Below are 14,139 nucleotides of genomic sequence, written 5' to 3' on the forward strand. Positions count from 1 at the left end.
TATTCATGAGAGACAGAGAGACAGAGGCAGAGGGAGAAGCAGGCTCCCCGTGGAGCAGGGAGCCCGATGCGGGACTCGATCCCGGGACTCCAGGATCATGACCTGAGCCGAAGGCAGTCGCTTAACTGACTGAGCCACCCAGGCGTCCCTGAATAATCCTTTTAATGTGTTGTTGGATCCTACTGGCTAGTATTTTGGTGAGAATTTTTGCATCCATGTTCATCAGGGATATTGGTCTGTAGTTCTCCTTTTTGATGGGGTCTTTGTCTGGTTTTGGGATCAAGGTAATGCTGGCCTCATAAAATGAGTTTGGAAGTTTTCCTTCCATTTCTATTTTTTGGAACAGTTTCAGAAGAATAGGTATTAATGCTTTAAATATTTGGTAGAATTCCCCTGGGAAGCCATCTGGCCCTGGGCTCTTGTTTGTTGGGAGATTTTTGATTACTGCTTCAGTTTCCTTGCTGGTTATGGGTCTGTTCAGGTTTCCTATTTCTTCCTGGTTCAGTTTTGGTAGTTTATACGTCTCTAGGAATGCATCCATTTCTTCCAAATTGTCTCATTTGCTGGCATATAGTTACTCATAATATGTTCTTATAAGTGTTTATATTTCTTTGATGTTGGTTGTGATCTCTCCTCTTTCATTCATGATTTTATTTATTTGGGTCGTTTCTCTTTTCTTTTTGATAAGTCTGGCCAGGGGTTTATCAATCTTATTACTTCTTTCAAAGAACCAGCTCCTAGTTTCGTTGATCTGTTCTACTGTTCTTTTGGTTTCTATTTCATTGATTTCTGCTCTGATCTTTATTATTTCTCTTCTCCTGCTGGGTTTAGGCTTTATTTGCTCTTTTATTGCTCCTTTAGGTGTAGGGTTAGGTTGTGTATTTGAGACCTTTCTTGTTTCTTGAGAAAGGCTTGTAGTGCTATATACTTTCCTCTTAGGACAGCCTTTACTGCATCCCAAAGATTTTGAACAGTTGTGTTTTCATTTTCATTTGTTTCCATGAATTTTTTAATTCTTCTTTAATTTTCTGGTTGACCCATTCATTCTTTAGTAGGATGCTCTTTAGCCTCCACATATTTGAGTTCTTTCCAACTTTCCTCTTGTGACTGAGTTCCAGTTTCAAAGCACTGTGGTCTAAAAATATGCAGGGAATGATCCCAATCTTTTGGTACCTGTTGAGACCTGATTTGTGACCTAGGATGTGATCTATTCTGGAGAATGTTCCATGTGCAGTAGAGAAGAATGTGTATTCTGTTGCTTTAGGATGGAATGTTCTGAGTATATCTGTGAAGTCCATCGCATCCAGTGTGTCACTCAAAGCCCTTATTGCCTTGTTGATCTTTTGCTTAGATGATCTGCCCATTGCAGTGAGGGGGATGTTAAAGTCCCCTACTATTATTGTATTGTTGTCGATGTGTTTCTTTGATTTTGTTATTAATTGGCTGCTCCCATGTTAGGGGCATAGATATTTACAACTGCTAGATCTTCTTGTTGGATAGACCCTTTAAGTAGGATATAGTGTCCTTCCTCATCTCTTATTACAGTTTTTGGTTTAAAATCTAATTTGTCTGATATAAGGATTGCCACCCCAGCTTTCTTTTGATGTCTATTAGCATGGTAAATGGTTTTCTAGTCCCTCACTTTCAATCTGGAGGTGTCTTTGGATCTAAAATGAGTCTCCTGCAGGCAGCATATTGATGGGTCTTGTTTCTTTATCCAATCTGATACCTAATGTCTTTTGATTGGGGCATTTAGCCCATTTACATTCAGGGTAACTATTGAAAGATATGAATTTAGTGCCATTGTATTGCTTGTAAGGTGGCTATTACTGTATATTGTCTCTATTCCTTTCTGGTCTATGTTACTTTTAGGCTCTCTCTTTGCTTAGAAGACCCCTTTCAATATTTCTTGTAGGGCTGGCTTGGCGTTTGCAAATTCTTTTAGTTTTTGTTTGTCCTGGAAGCTTTTTATCTCTCCTATTTTCAATGACAGCCTAGCTGGATATAGTATTCTTGGCTTGTATTTTTCTTGTTTAGTTCTCTGAATATATCATGCCAGTCCTTTCAGGCCTGCCAGGTCTCTGTGGAGAGGTCTGCTGCCAATCTAATGTTTCTACCATTGTAGGTTACAGACCTTTTGTCTCAAGCTGCTTTCAGGATTTTCTCTTTATCTCTGAGACTTGTAAGTTTTACTATTAGATGTTGGGGTGTTGATCTATTTTTATTGATTTTGAGGGGGGTTCTCTGTGCCTCCTGGATTTTGATCCCTCTTTCCGTCCCCAAACTAGGGAAGTTCTCTGCTATAATTTGCTCCAATATACCTTCTGCCCCTCTCTCTCTTTCTTCTTCTTCTGGGATCCCAATTATTCTAATATTGTTTTATCTTATGGTATCACTTATCTCTCGAATTCTGCCCTCATTATCCAGTATTTCTCTTTTTCTCAGCTTCTTTATTCTCCAACAGTTCATCTTCTATATCACTAATTCTCTCTTCTGCCTCATTTATCCTAGCAGTTAGAGCCTCCATTTTTGATTGCACCTCATTAATAGCCTTTTTGATTTCGACTTGGTTAGATTTTAGTTCTTTTATTTCTCCAGAAAGGGTTTCTCTAATATCCTCCATGCTTTTTTCAAGCCCAGCTAGTATCTTTATAATCGTCATTCTGAACTCTAGTTCTGACATCTTACTAATGTCCATATTGATTAGGTCCCTGACAGTTGGTACTGCCTCTTGTTCTTTTTTTTTGAGGTGAGTTTTTCTGTGCTGTCATTTTGCCCAGAGGAGAACAGATGAATGAGAATACAAAATGCTAAAAGGGTAACAATGACCCCAGAAAAATATACACTAAACAAATCAGAAGGGACCTGAAACCGGGGGGAAAAGAAAGGGAAAGAAAGAAAAGAAAAAGAATATGATCAGGCTGGTGAATAGATCAGAGCCACACACTACATTTTGGGCGTATTTTGGTCTGTTAGAAGAAACTGCCTCCCAAAATTTTAAAGAAAGAAAAACTTATAATTGTACAAAGATAAGGGTAAATACAATGAAGGGATGGAATATGACTGTAAAGATGAAAATTATAAAAGATTTTATAAAAGGAATTGATAAGATAAAAAGTTGGTTGAAAAAAGAAAGAAAAATTAAAAAAAAAAAGGGGGAGAGAATATGATCAGGCAGGAGACTAGAACAAAGCCGCCATACACTAGAAATTTAGGGTATATTTTCGTCTGTTAGAAGAAACTGTATCCCAAAAATTTTAAAGAGAGAACAACTTATATATATACCAAAAATAAGGTTAACTACTATGAAGGGATAGAATATGACTCTAAAAATGAAAAATAAAGATTTTTAAAAAAAGGATTGATGAGATGTTGGTTGAGAACGGGAAAAAGAAAAATTAAAAAAAAATAGAAAAAGAAAAGAAAATTAAAAAAATTATCTTTGAAAGACTAAAGCCTCAGGGGGAAAAAAGCCATGAACTCTATGTGCTATATTTCCGTGGTGCTGGAGTTCTGCTGTTCTCATTGACTGGTAAACTTGGTCGTGGCTGGCTGTTCTTGCTGATCTTATGGGGGAGGGGCCTGTTGTGTTGATTCTCAAATGTCTTTGCCACCAGGTGCCCCAGGTGGAATTGCCCCGCCCTTGCTGGGTCCGGGCTAAGTAATCTGCTCGGGTTTGCTCTTGGGAGCTTTTGTTCCCTGCAAGCTTTCTGTACAGCTTTGGAGGATGAGAGTGAAAATGGTGGCCTCCCAATCTCCGCCCCAGAGGAGCCAAGAACTCGGGGCCCCACTCCTCAGTGAGGCCCAGAGAAAAGCAGTCAGTCACTCCCATCTCCCTGGTCTCTGGCCACACTCTGTGCTCACCCGGCCTGTGACTGAGCGTTTCTATCTCTGGCACCTGACCCCATGTGGAGTCTCTAAACCCAGCAGATCCCTGCGGTGCGCTCCTGTGCTGCTCCTCCCAGGGGAGGAAGGGGAGTCTCCCCGGATCTGCCACTTGTTGGGTCCCTGCTGGAGGAGCAGTGGCCTGACTGTGCCACGGATCATGGTTTATGGCAACCCTGAGCTGAGAGCCCACTCCTCACTCCGTCTCTGCAGCTGGCTTCCCTGCTCTGGTACCTGGAAGCTCTGCCGCACTCGGGCACCCCCGTTCCTTCTGTGACCCCGAGGGTCCTGAGACCACACTGTCCCAGCGAGGGTTCCAACCCCCGCTTAGCCACTGGAGCGACGTCCCTCAGCGGAGCAGACTTCTAAAAGTTCCGATTTTGTGCTCCGCGGTTCTATCACTTGCCGGTAGTGGCTGACGGAGGCCCCCTCCCCCGCCGTCTATCCTCCCGAATATCACCTCGGATTCACTTCTCTGCACGTCCTACCTTCTAGAAAGTGGTCGCTTTTCTATTCAGAGAGTTGGTGCTATTCTTTTTTTCGATCTCCTGTTGAGTTTGTAGGTGTTCAGAATGGTTTGATAACTATCTGGCTGAATTCCTGGGACAAGATGAAATTTGGGTCTCCTACTCCTCCTCCAAATTCAATTTTTAAATAGTTTAGGGTAATCCAGTGTATTCCTTAAGTGAGCTTTGGTGTGCTTCTGTCTTCCAGGGAATTTGTCCATTTCATCTAAGTTGCTGAATTTCTTGGCATAAAATTGTTTATAAGATTTCCTTATACTTTTTATGTCTGTAGATTCTGTAGTAGTGTTACTCTTTTATGCAGGATACTGGTCATTAATGTCGTCTTTTTTTCCTGATCAATCTGACCTTCTCAAAGAAAAAGCTTGTTTTATTGATTTTTCTCTCTATTCTGTTTTCTATTTCATTAATTTCCATTTTGATCTTTATTTTTTCTTTCACTCACTTTGTGTCTAATGTGCTCTTTTTTGTTCTAGTTTCTTAAGGTAGAAGCTGAGGTCATTTAAGATATTTCTTTTCTAATATAGGTGTTTAGTGCTATGCATTTCTCCCTAAGTACTGCTTTCACAGCATCCCAGAAATTCTGGTATGTTGTTGTTTCATTTTCATTCACTTCAAAATACTTTTTAATTTCCCTTTTGATTTCTTCTTTGATCCATGGGTTATTTAGAATTGTGTTATTTAGTTCTCAAATGCTTGGGCAATTTTCCCAAGGTCTGTTATTCATCTCCAATTTAATCATAATGTGGTCTGAGAATTATACCTTGATATTAATATAGCCACTCCAGCTTCTTTTTGTTTAATGCCATCATGTCTTCTTCCATCCTTTTACTTTGAAGCTATTTGTCTATGTACAAAGCAATTCTTGTAGGCAATATATAGTTGGGTTTGCCCCCCTCCCCCATCTGACAATCTCTGCTTCTTAATTTGGGGAATTTCGACTATTTGCATTTCACAGGATTATTAACATAGTCAGGTATAAATATATCTTGTTGCTATTTATTTTTCTTAAAGATTTTATTTATTTATTTGACAGAGAGAGACACAGTGAGAGAGGGAACACAAGCAGGGGGCGTGGGAGAGGGAGAAGCAGGCTTCCCGCAGAGCAGGGAGCCCAACGCGGGGCTTGATCTCAGGATCCTGGGATCATGACCTGGGCCAAAGGCAGACGCTTAACAACTGAGCCTCCCAGGCGCCCCTCTTGTTGCTATTTGTTTTTGTTCCATCTGTTCCATGTTCCCTTTTTCCCTCTTTTTCTGCCTTCTTTTGGATTAGCTTATTTTTATTCTATTTTCTCTCCTGTGTTGTCTGATGGGCTATAATTTGGTTTTGTTGCTTCAGTGGTTGCTTCAGGGCTGATAGGATACATCTTTAACTTATCACAGTCTACCTTCAAGTGATATCATACAATATCACATATAGTATAAGAATCTTTTAACAGGGGCGCCTGGGTGTCTCAGTCGTTAAGCATCTGCCTTCAGCTCAGGTCATGATCCTAGGTTCCTGGGATCGAGTCCCGCATCAGGCTCCCTGCTCCGCGGGAAGCCTGCTTCTCCCTCTCCCACTCCCCTTGCTTGTGTTTCCTCTCTCGCTGTGTCTCTGTCAAATAAATAGCTAAGATCTTAAAAAAAAAAGAACCTTTTAACAGTATAGTTCTACTTCCTTTCTCCTGACCTTTTTGCTACAGTTATACATTTTACTTTTACATGTAATAAGCCCTCAAACACACTGCTGTTATTTTTGTTTAAACTGCCAATTATCTTTTAAAGATATTTTAATGATCAGGATGTCCTTTAACATTTCTTATACTGTAGGGCTACTGAATTCTTTCAGTTTTGGTATGTCTGAAAATGTTTTTATTTTGCCTTTAGTTTTTGAAACATACCTTTGCTTGGTTTTGAATTCTAAGACAAAACCTCTCAAGGTTTTGTTTTTTCTTTCAGTACTTTAAAGACACTGTTCTTCTTAACTGTATTGTTTCTGATAAGAAGTCTGATGCCACTCTTATCTTTGTTCCTCTGTATGTAACATTTTTATCTGTTTTTAAGATCTTCTATTTATCATGGTTTCTAAGCCATTTGATTAAGATGTACCCTGGTGTTTTTTTCTTCACGTTTCTTGGGTTTGGGATTCATTGTGGTCTTACACCTGAAGATTTATAGCTTTCATTAAGTCTGGAATGTTTTCATCCATTATTTCTTCAAATATCCTTTCTCTCTCTTCTCCTTCATAGAATCCAATTAACCATATGTTAGGCTGCCTGAAGTTGTCCCAGAGCTCAGCAATGCTTTTTTCCTTTTTTTAGAGAGAAAGAAAGAGAGCACACGAATGCAAGTGGCAGGGCAGGGGGGGGGCAAAGGGAGAGAGAGAATCTTAAGCAGGCTCCACAACCAGCATGGAGCCTGATGTGGGGCTCGATCTCATGACCCTGAGATCATGATCTGAGCTAAAATCAAGAGTCAGATGCTTAACCAACTGAGCCACCTAGGCACCCCTGCTTTTTTCATTTTTAAAAGTTCTTTTTCTGTATTTCATTTTGGGTCGTTTCTATTGCCACATCTTTGAGTTCACTAATCTTTTCTTCTCAAATGTCTGATCTGCCATTAATCCCATTCTAATTCTAATATCTTTGTCAGTCTGTCAGTTTTGATTGATTATTCACATTTTCAGTCACATTTTCCCCCTTCTTTACATGCCTAGCAATCTTTGAGTCAAGGCCAGACACTGTGAATTTTATCTTGCTGCATGCTAGATGTTTTTTATTCCTATAAATATTCTTAGGCTTTGTTCTGGGATATAGTTCACTTACTTGGGTCAGTTAGTTTGATCCTTTGGGTCTTGCTTTCATGATTTGTTAGGCAGGTCTTGAGCAATTCTGAGCCTAGGGCTAATTATTCTTCATTACTGAGACAAGATCTTCCTGCGCACTCTATGCAGTGCCCCATGAATTTGTTTTCCAGTCCAGCTGGTGGCTAATGGGCAGTGAGTATTCGGTATTGTTCCCTCTAATCCTTTTGGATGGTCTTTCCTTGGCTCTGGGTAGTTTCCTCTCATAAATGCACTGATCAAAACTCAGATGAATACTTCAGGGGGATCCTCTACAGATCTCTGGGGTTCTCTCTCTGCGCAGCTCTCTCTTCTTCAGTCCTCTGTTCTATGCACTTGAGGTGCCTAGGTCTCCTCGGATTCTCAGCTCTGTCTCCTCAATTCAGGGTGTCTGCCTGCTCTGCCTCAGTTTTCCCCCTCCTGTGCTGTGGCCTGGAAACTCTCTCAAGTCACTAAGGTCAAGCAATCATAGGGCTCACCCTGTGTGCTTCCTGTCTCTTAGGGATCATTTTCCTTTGTTGACTGATGTCCAATGTCTTGAAAATTGTTCTTTCATGTAATTTTGTTTGCTTTTACGTTTTTTTTGCTTATTTCAGGTGAGAGGGTAAATCTGGTCCTTGTTACTCCATCTTGGCCAGAACTAGAAGCTCCACATATTTAATGCCAGACTAGTGGTCTACAGAGATTACTTTTTGTTTTCCCATTATTCTCTATTATAAGATAAAATTTCATAAGCATATTTTTTGTACTAGACATGGCTGATCCTACAAATCACATGGGGACCTTTTAAATAATACTGTCTTTTAAACTCACTCTTTGGATTTAGATTCAGGAGGTCTGGAATGGAGCCCAGAAATCTATATTTTTAACAAGTTCCCTTGGTGAAAACTGGTCTTGAATTTGAGATAAGGGTAGGGGGACTGCCTTATCTTCTTCATTGGAGAATAATACTCTGTTGGAAAGCTTCATGAAAATATTTGAACCTTTATAATTTAGACACTGAATCTGCACAATTCCACAAAATGTAACTTTGCTTGGTTCCTATTTTGCAGTTCTTAGAAGTGGTAGGCAAGCAATGTGAAAAACTGGTATATCAAAATATTTCTAGTCCCAACGTTCAACTGTAATGTTCAAGTTTCATTTCCAACTTGTATATTCAATCAGCATGTAGGTTACCAAGAGAGGTGTTCCTGGAGAAATGCTATAAATTAATGTGTAACTTAAATCTAATTTCATAAGGGAAATGACAGTATGATGGGGGTTTAATCCTTGAAATTAATAAATTAATGTATTCATTCAACCAATGTTACTGCGATCCTGTTATGTGGGCAGGTACTCTGCTAGGCACATAATGAATGAGACTATTCACTAGTGAATAGACAACAGTGATGAGACAGACAGGGTCTCTTATGACTAGGGGGAAGTTCACCTCAAACCGACTAGAGTTAATAACATTTATTATTTTGTCTGCCCCAAACATTTCTTTGCAGAGAGGAACTGACTCATGTTCTTTCTGTTCCCAAGTTCCCAAATTCCAGGGAAGGGACTGGTCCAGCTTGGGATGGGTGCCTACTCATGAACCTACCCCCAGCTTGGGGTAGACTCCTGGCCTTTCCTTGTTTATATAAGCCTTTCCCCTATTGTCCAAGCTAGTTCAAGTCCGGTCTTCATCACTTGCGACTAAGGGAGTCTCAATCAACTGAGAGTAATTTCAAGGTGAATTTGTAAATGGGAAAACAAGGGTGTAAATGGGAGCGTATCACCCTTGTAGGGTGGATCTAACATAGTTGGACACGTTACAGAAGGCCCAAAAAACAAAAGAGATAATATAGGCATATCCTGCACAGTAATATAATGCTTTTAATAAGACAACTAACCAAGCAAATGAAGCTGTATTAAATGTAATGGAGAACTGTATTCCATTGTTGAAAATATCTATTTTACATCAAATAATTCCCATTTTTATGGCAACCGTCAAAGGGAGAACGCACACTTTCAGTAGGATGAAAGAACAGAGAAGGGCTTTTTTTAAGGAGACTTTCAGGGGAGACTCAGGGCCATTTTATGCTTTCTGAGAAAAGTAACTGAGGGATACATTTTTACTCAGTCTATGGTGTTTAGGTAGTGAGCCTCCATAGAAAAGATCACACAAATGTCATTGGGCTGCTTTAGAATATGGTGATCACAGGACACTTCTGGGCCTCCTTCTTGTGGTCCTTCCAGCTTTCCTGTCTATTTTGCTTGGCTGAACGTCATCACTTCTTCTTGCCTCTTGGACACAGCCTTCTCTCCTCTATAGCTCTATCATAACTGTTCGTGTTTAGCAAACTCTGCTGAACTGCCTACTTACTGATTTGATGCTGGCAGCCCTGGGGAAAGTGAGCTCTGGGAAGGGGCCGTGTCTTACCTGCTGCTACATCACTGGCATCCAACACAGTGACTGGCGCACAGTAGGCACTTAACAATCATTTGCTAAATGAGTGAATGAATAGATAATATGAATAAATGGATACTAGACCTTCAGAGCCAGGTGGGATCTTGGGGGTCATTTAGTCAAGTATGCTTCTGGCAATAATTGCTAAGCAAAGTAGGAGCAGACTTGAAGTCATCTGCCCAAGGCAGCCAAAGGCTGCTATTGCCTGTGCTCTTAAGCCAGAGGGTTGTTTGGATGGCACCAAAAAGGGGTGAAGTGATTCACATGCCCCCTGCCTGCTGCAAGTGCTGGGCAGAGATCAGTAAGTGAGAATTACAACCGGAAACATCTAGGCTTGAGGGCTCTCTGGAAATGGCAGTCAGAGAATCACTGCTCTGTAGCTCTGCCTTTAATCTGGAAAGCAACTGGGCAACTTTTTTAAGTAGGGAATTTGTTTTTCTATATCCCAATATCCCTTTTCTATGCTCCGAGGGAAAGATATGAATGCGTTAAGTTTGAATGCTTTTTTCCCCCCTTCCCCCTAAAGATAGGATTCCTCCCCCAAATATGAAACTTTTCCAATAGTCTTTCTCTCAATGGGTAGCATCACTGTCCATCTGGTTGTGAAAATCTAAAGCTTAAGGGACATCCTTGGTAACTGTTTCTCCCTCAGTCCCCACCGTCAATCTATTATCCAGGTCTATTGATTTTACTTTTTTGTTAAGTCTGTTCACTTCTTTCCATTTGGTTTCCGCACCTCTAGCTCCCAGTCCCATCCACTCTCCCCGGTCCTGAGGCAATAATCTCCTCACTGGTCTCCCTACAACCTCGCTCGTCCTCCTCTAATCCATTCTCTGGAGGGTATCTTTCTAAAATGCAAATCTGATCTTCTCTCCCTGCTTGAAACTCTTCAAGAGCCTCCCACTGTCTTTGAGACAAAGAACAGAATCCTTAACATGTCTTTCTTTCAACACTCGTGTGTCCCGTTCCTGCCAGGCACTGTTTCCTACACGGCAGCCGTGGTGCCTTCTTTCCATTCTGAAACTACGCGAAGAGCCTTTCTGACTAGTGGGCTTCTGCACATGCCGCTTGGTTGGCCTGGATGGTCTCCACTCTGCCCTCCTGCCCCACGCCCCACTTTGCTCAGTTAACACCAAGGAGCCTTTCCTCGATCTTCCTTTCCCCATCTATGAGGATTCTGTGACAATGAGGCAGGTTCAGCATCAATTGATTCTGATGCTATTCCTACACCCCGAGAAAATGAATTCATATTAAAGAGGTAGATGTGAATAGAAGGAATGTTATTTTAGCCACATTGCTCAGTTCTTGGGATGCCTTCCAAATCAGTCTTCCTCTGGTTTTGTTGAAGGCAACAGATCTTGTAAGAGGATGTTTTTCACAATGTCATTAGACATTCGCTTTTTCAATGCCAGTATTTCAAATTGTGCCCCCAAGGTTTTTCCTGGAGTACTGTACCAGGTAGGTCCTTTTTTGGTGAAGTTGCAGAGCATTTGGGAAAGGAGAGGTGGGAGGAGGCCTCAGGCATGGCCTCAGCTGGAACAGTTCTGGGTGCAGGTTGGGAGGTGGTGGAGGACCTGGAAACAGGCTGCTTTAACACTCTCGTGCCCTCCTTCCCTCCCCGCCCCCTAGTAGTGTAGGCTGAAGTTGGGAGCCCTAATTCAGGCTGGGACTTGAGAGTCTAGAAAACTTACCATGGGCTCATCTGTGTTCTTTTGGAACTGGACCAGGCGGACTCTGGTCACATTCTCCATATCCATATCTCCGTTGGCGCTTTCTGGAGAATCACCATTTAAATAGGGAGAGGTGGGAGGAGGTGTGACCCTCAATGCTTCATCGCTGTAAACTTCATGTGCCACTACATCGTGAGTCTGAAGTAAGGCCTGGTAGTTTATGAAGAAAGGAAAAATATTGATAATAGCACTGTTCCAGCAGAAGTGTGTTATTTCAAATAAAGGCAGACATAATGCAATTTCAAATAACTTAGTAGAAAGAATCATCTGTAAATAGAGGTGGCAAATTTGGGCTGGGGCTTACAATGGGAACACATTTAAAAAGAAACAGTGCAATAATTGGAGTTTTGAGCAAATATCTTTCCAGATAGTATTAACCAAGAACTTTTTTTTTTTAATTTTAATTTTTTTTTTTTTTACAGAGAGAGACACAGTGAGAGAGGGAACACAAGCAGGGGGAGTGGGAGAGGGAGAAGCAGGCTCCCTCCCCGCTGAGCAGGAAGCCCGACGCGGGGCTTGATCCCAGGACCCTGGGATCATGACCTGAGCTGAAGGCAGATGCTTAACGACTGAGCCACCCAGGCTCCCCTTTTTTAAAGATTTGATTTATTTGAGAGAGACAGAGAGAGAGAGCGAGCACGAGTGGGTGGAGGGGCAGAGGGAGAGGCCGAGAATCTTGAGCAGATTCCCTATTGAGCACAGAGCTTGGCACAGGGCTCCATCTCATGACCCACGAGATCATGACCTGAGCTGAAATCAAGAGTCAGATGCTTAACTGACTGAACCACCCAGGCCCCCCATGTAGCTAATGTTTTAAAAATGTTATATTCAAAAACTAATGATGTACTATACAGTGGCTAACTGAACATAATAAAAACTGTTATATTTAACATGGATTTCCACTTGTAATCATGCTTTTGAATTGCAGTTAAGTAGATAATTCTGGACCTTGTTTCACAGAAAGGTATCTCATCTATTTTGAGTTCTGTTTAACCATTTAGTGTTAAAACTGGCTAACTACAGGTGCTGTCCCCATTTTCCATACAATAGAAATGAATGAAGAGAGAGTAAGAGGTCTGCATCGTCGTCGAGAGATGGAATTCTTCCCATAAATCACCAAGGTTCAGAGAATTCTTTTTTAGTGAAAACTGTCTCCAGTTTGAGTTCTCTGTGGTTTAAGTACCATACACAGTTCCAGTGACTTAAGAACTATCCTAGCAGGAAGAAAATCCCTTGTATGATGACCATACAGTCCTTGAAGAGCGACCTTAGGAATAGCATCTTTACGACTATGACACAAAGTAAACAAAAAGGATCTTGATGTATTTGGTATTACCTGGTACTGTAATCTTTTTTTTTAAATTTTATTTTATTATGGTATCTTAGTCACCATACATTACATCATTAGTTTTTGATGTAGTGTTCCATGATTCATTGTTTGTGTATAACAACACCCAGTGCTCCATGCAGAACGTGCCCTCCTTAATACCCATCACTGGGCTAACCTATCCCCCCACTCCCCTCCCCTCTAGAACCCTCAGTTTGTTTCTCAGAGTCCATCATCTCTCATGGTTCGTCTCCCCCTCCGATTCCCCCCTTCATTTTTCCCTTCCTACTATCTTCTTTTAAACATATAATGTATTACTTGTTTCAGAGTGGTACTGTAATCTTAATAGTCTGATATTGTATGAGTAACGACGTATCTGATGAAGACGGCCACATTTTACGAGGATTATTAAAAACTTCTTTTGAAAGTGAGATTTTAGTTCTATAGAAGTTTAATTGGTACTTACCATGAAATGAGGTTGTGTTAAAATACGCTTTAGTTCCTTTGCATCATTATTCTCAGGGTAACATGAAATTTCTTCCAATACCTAAAAAATAAGCAAGATGTGTAACAGGATAAACAGGATGTCAGCTTTAGAAAATAGAGAATTCTTTTAAATTAAAAATTATGAATAGATTTTTTACAGCAGGCAAAACAATTACTTTGGAAAAAATTCATCACTTTATTAAAGGTTATCAATATAAAAGGACTTTATTGATGGCAATAAAAAAATAAAATTGCTATAATTTCTCTGACTATATTACCCAACTATAACCCGAAAGGTTATTGAAAAATACAAAACAAAATGACAAGTCCACAATACATATTTACTACAGGTGTAAGCAACTTAATGGGAAAATATCTCTACAAATCTTTTTTTCCAAACTCACTCTCAAAATGAATCTGTAATAAAAGTTAATAGCAGCTTTTTTTATATTAACAAAACAGTCGATTCCTTTTAGAAAGATTAAAATGACATGGGCTCACATAAAGAACCATTTAAAGAAAAGAAACACTTCAGTAATTTTCCTGCAGCCTGGCAGAGTCAGTGTTCTTCTCCACACACATCTCCTCACATAGAGGACACCATGCTTCTGTGAATAGTTCCTAGCATCAGCTGCCAGGGAATCCAAGAGAACAGTTAAAACCCAAAACCAAAAACCACTGAAAACTTCTCTTTCCACTCTAAAAGTTATCCGTTACCATCAGGATGGAGTTACTCCATTTAAAATTTGACTATGTGACGGAGACCAGAGGAAAGCCTCTGCTGTTCGCCCCCCACCCCGGCCCCCCAGAGAAAACATACGGCTGTGGTTCTAACCATAGATGGTTGGACTCACAGAGTAGTTAAACACATTGCACTCAGTTCCTAAAATTGAGCCAATCAAAGACTGCTTCAGCAGGACTGGATGT

The 14,139-nt window shown here is 40.7% G+C and overlaps 1 protein-coding gene across 8 annotated transcripts in view; it reads right to left on the bottom strand.

Annotated features, from left to right (window-relative positions):
- CASK (calcium/calmodulin dependent serine protein kinase) overlaps window positions 1-14,139 on the bottom strand; it is a 344,800-nt gene that overhangs the window by 46,689 nt on the left and 283,972 nt on the right. For all 8 annotated transcript variants that reach the window (XM_064573940.1, XM_064573938.1, XM_064573945.1 and 5 more), the window contains exons 13-14: window positions 13,193-13,273; window positions 11,361-11,549 (exon numbers count right to left, since the gene is read on the bottom strand). In XM_064573940.1, coding sequence (XP_064430010.1) covers window positions 11,361-11,549; window positions 13,193-13,273 — 270 coding nt within the window. The remainder of the gene's footprint in view (window positions 1-11,360; window positions 11,550-13,192; window positions 13,274-14,139) is intronic.

This window comes from Mirounga angustirostris, unplaced genomic scaffold (genome assembly GCF_029215605.1).
Source record: "Mirounga angustirostris isolate CCGP_5_RB_7025 unplaced genomic scaffold, mMirAng1.0.hap1 SCAF_11, whole genome shotgun sequence".
NCBI lineage: Eukaryota > Metazoa > Chordata > Mammalia > Carnivora > Phocidae > Mirounga > Mirounga angustirostris.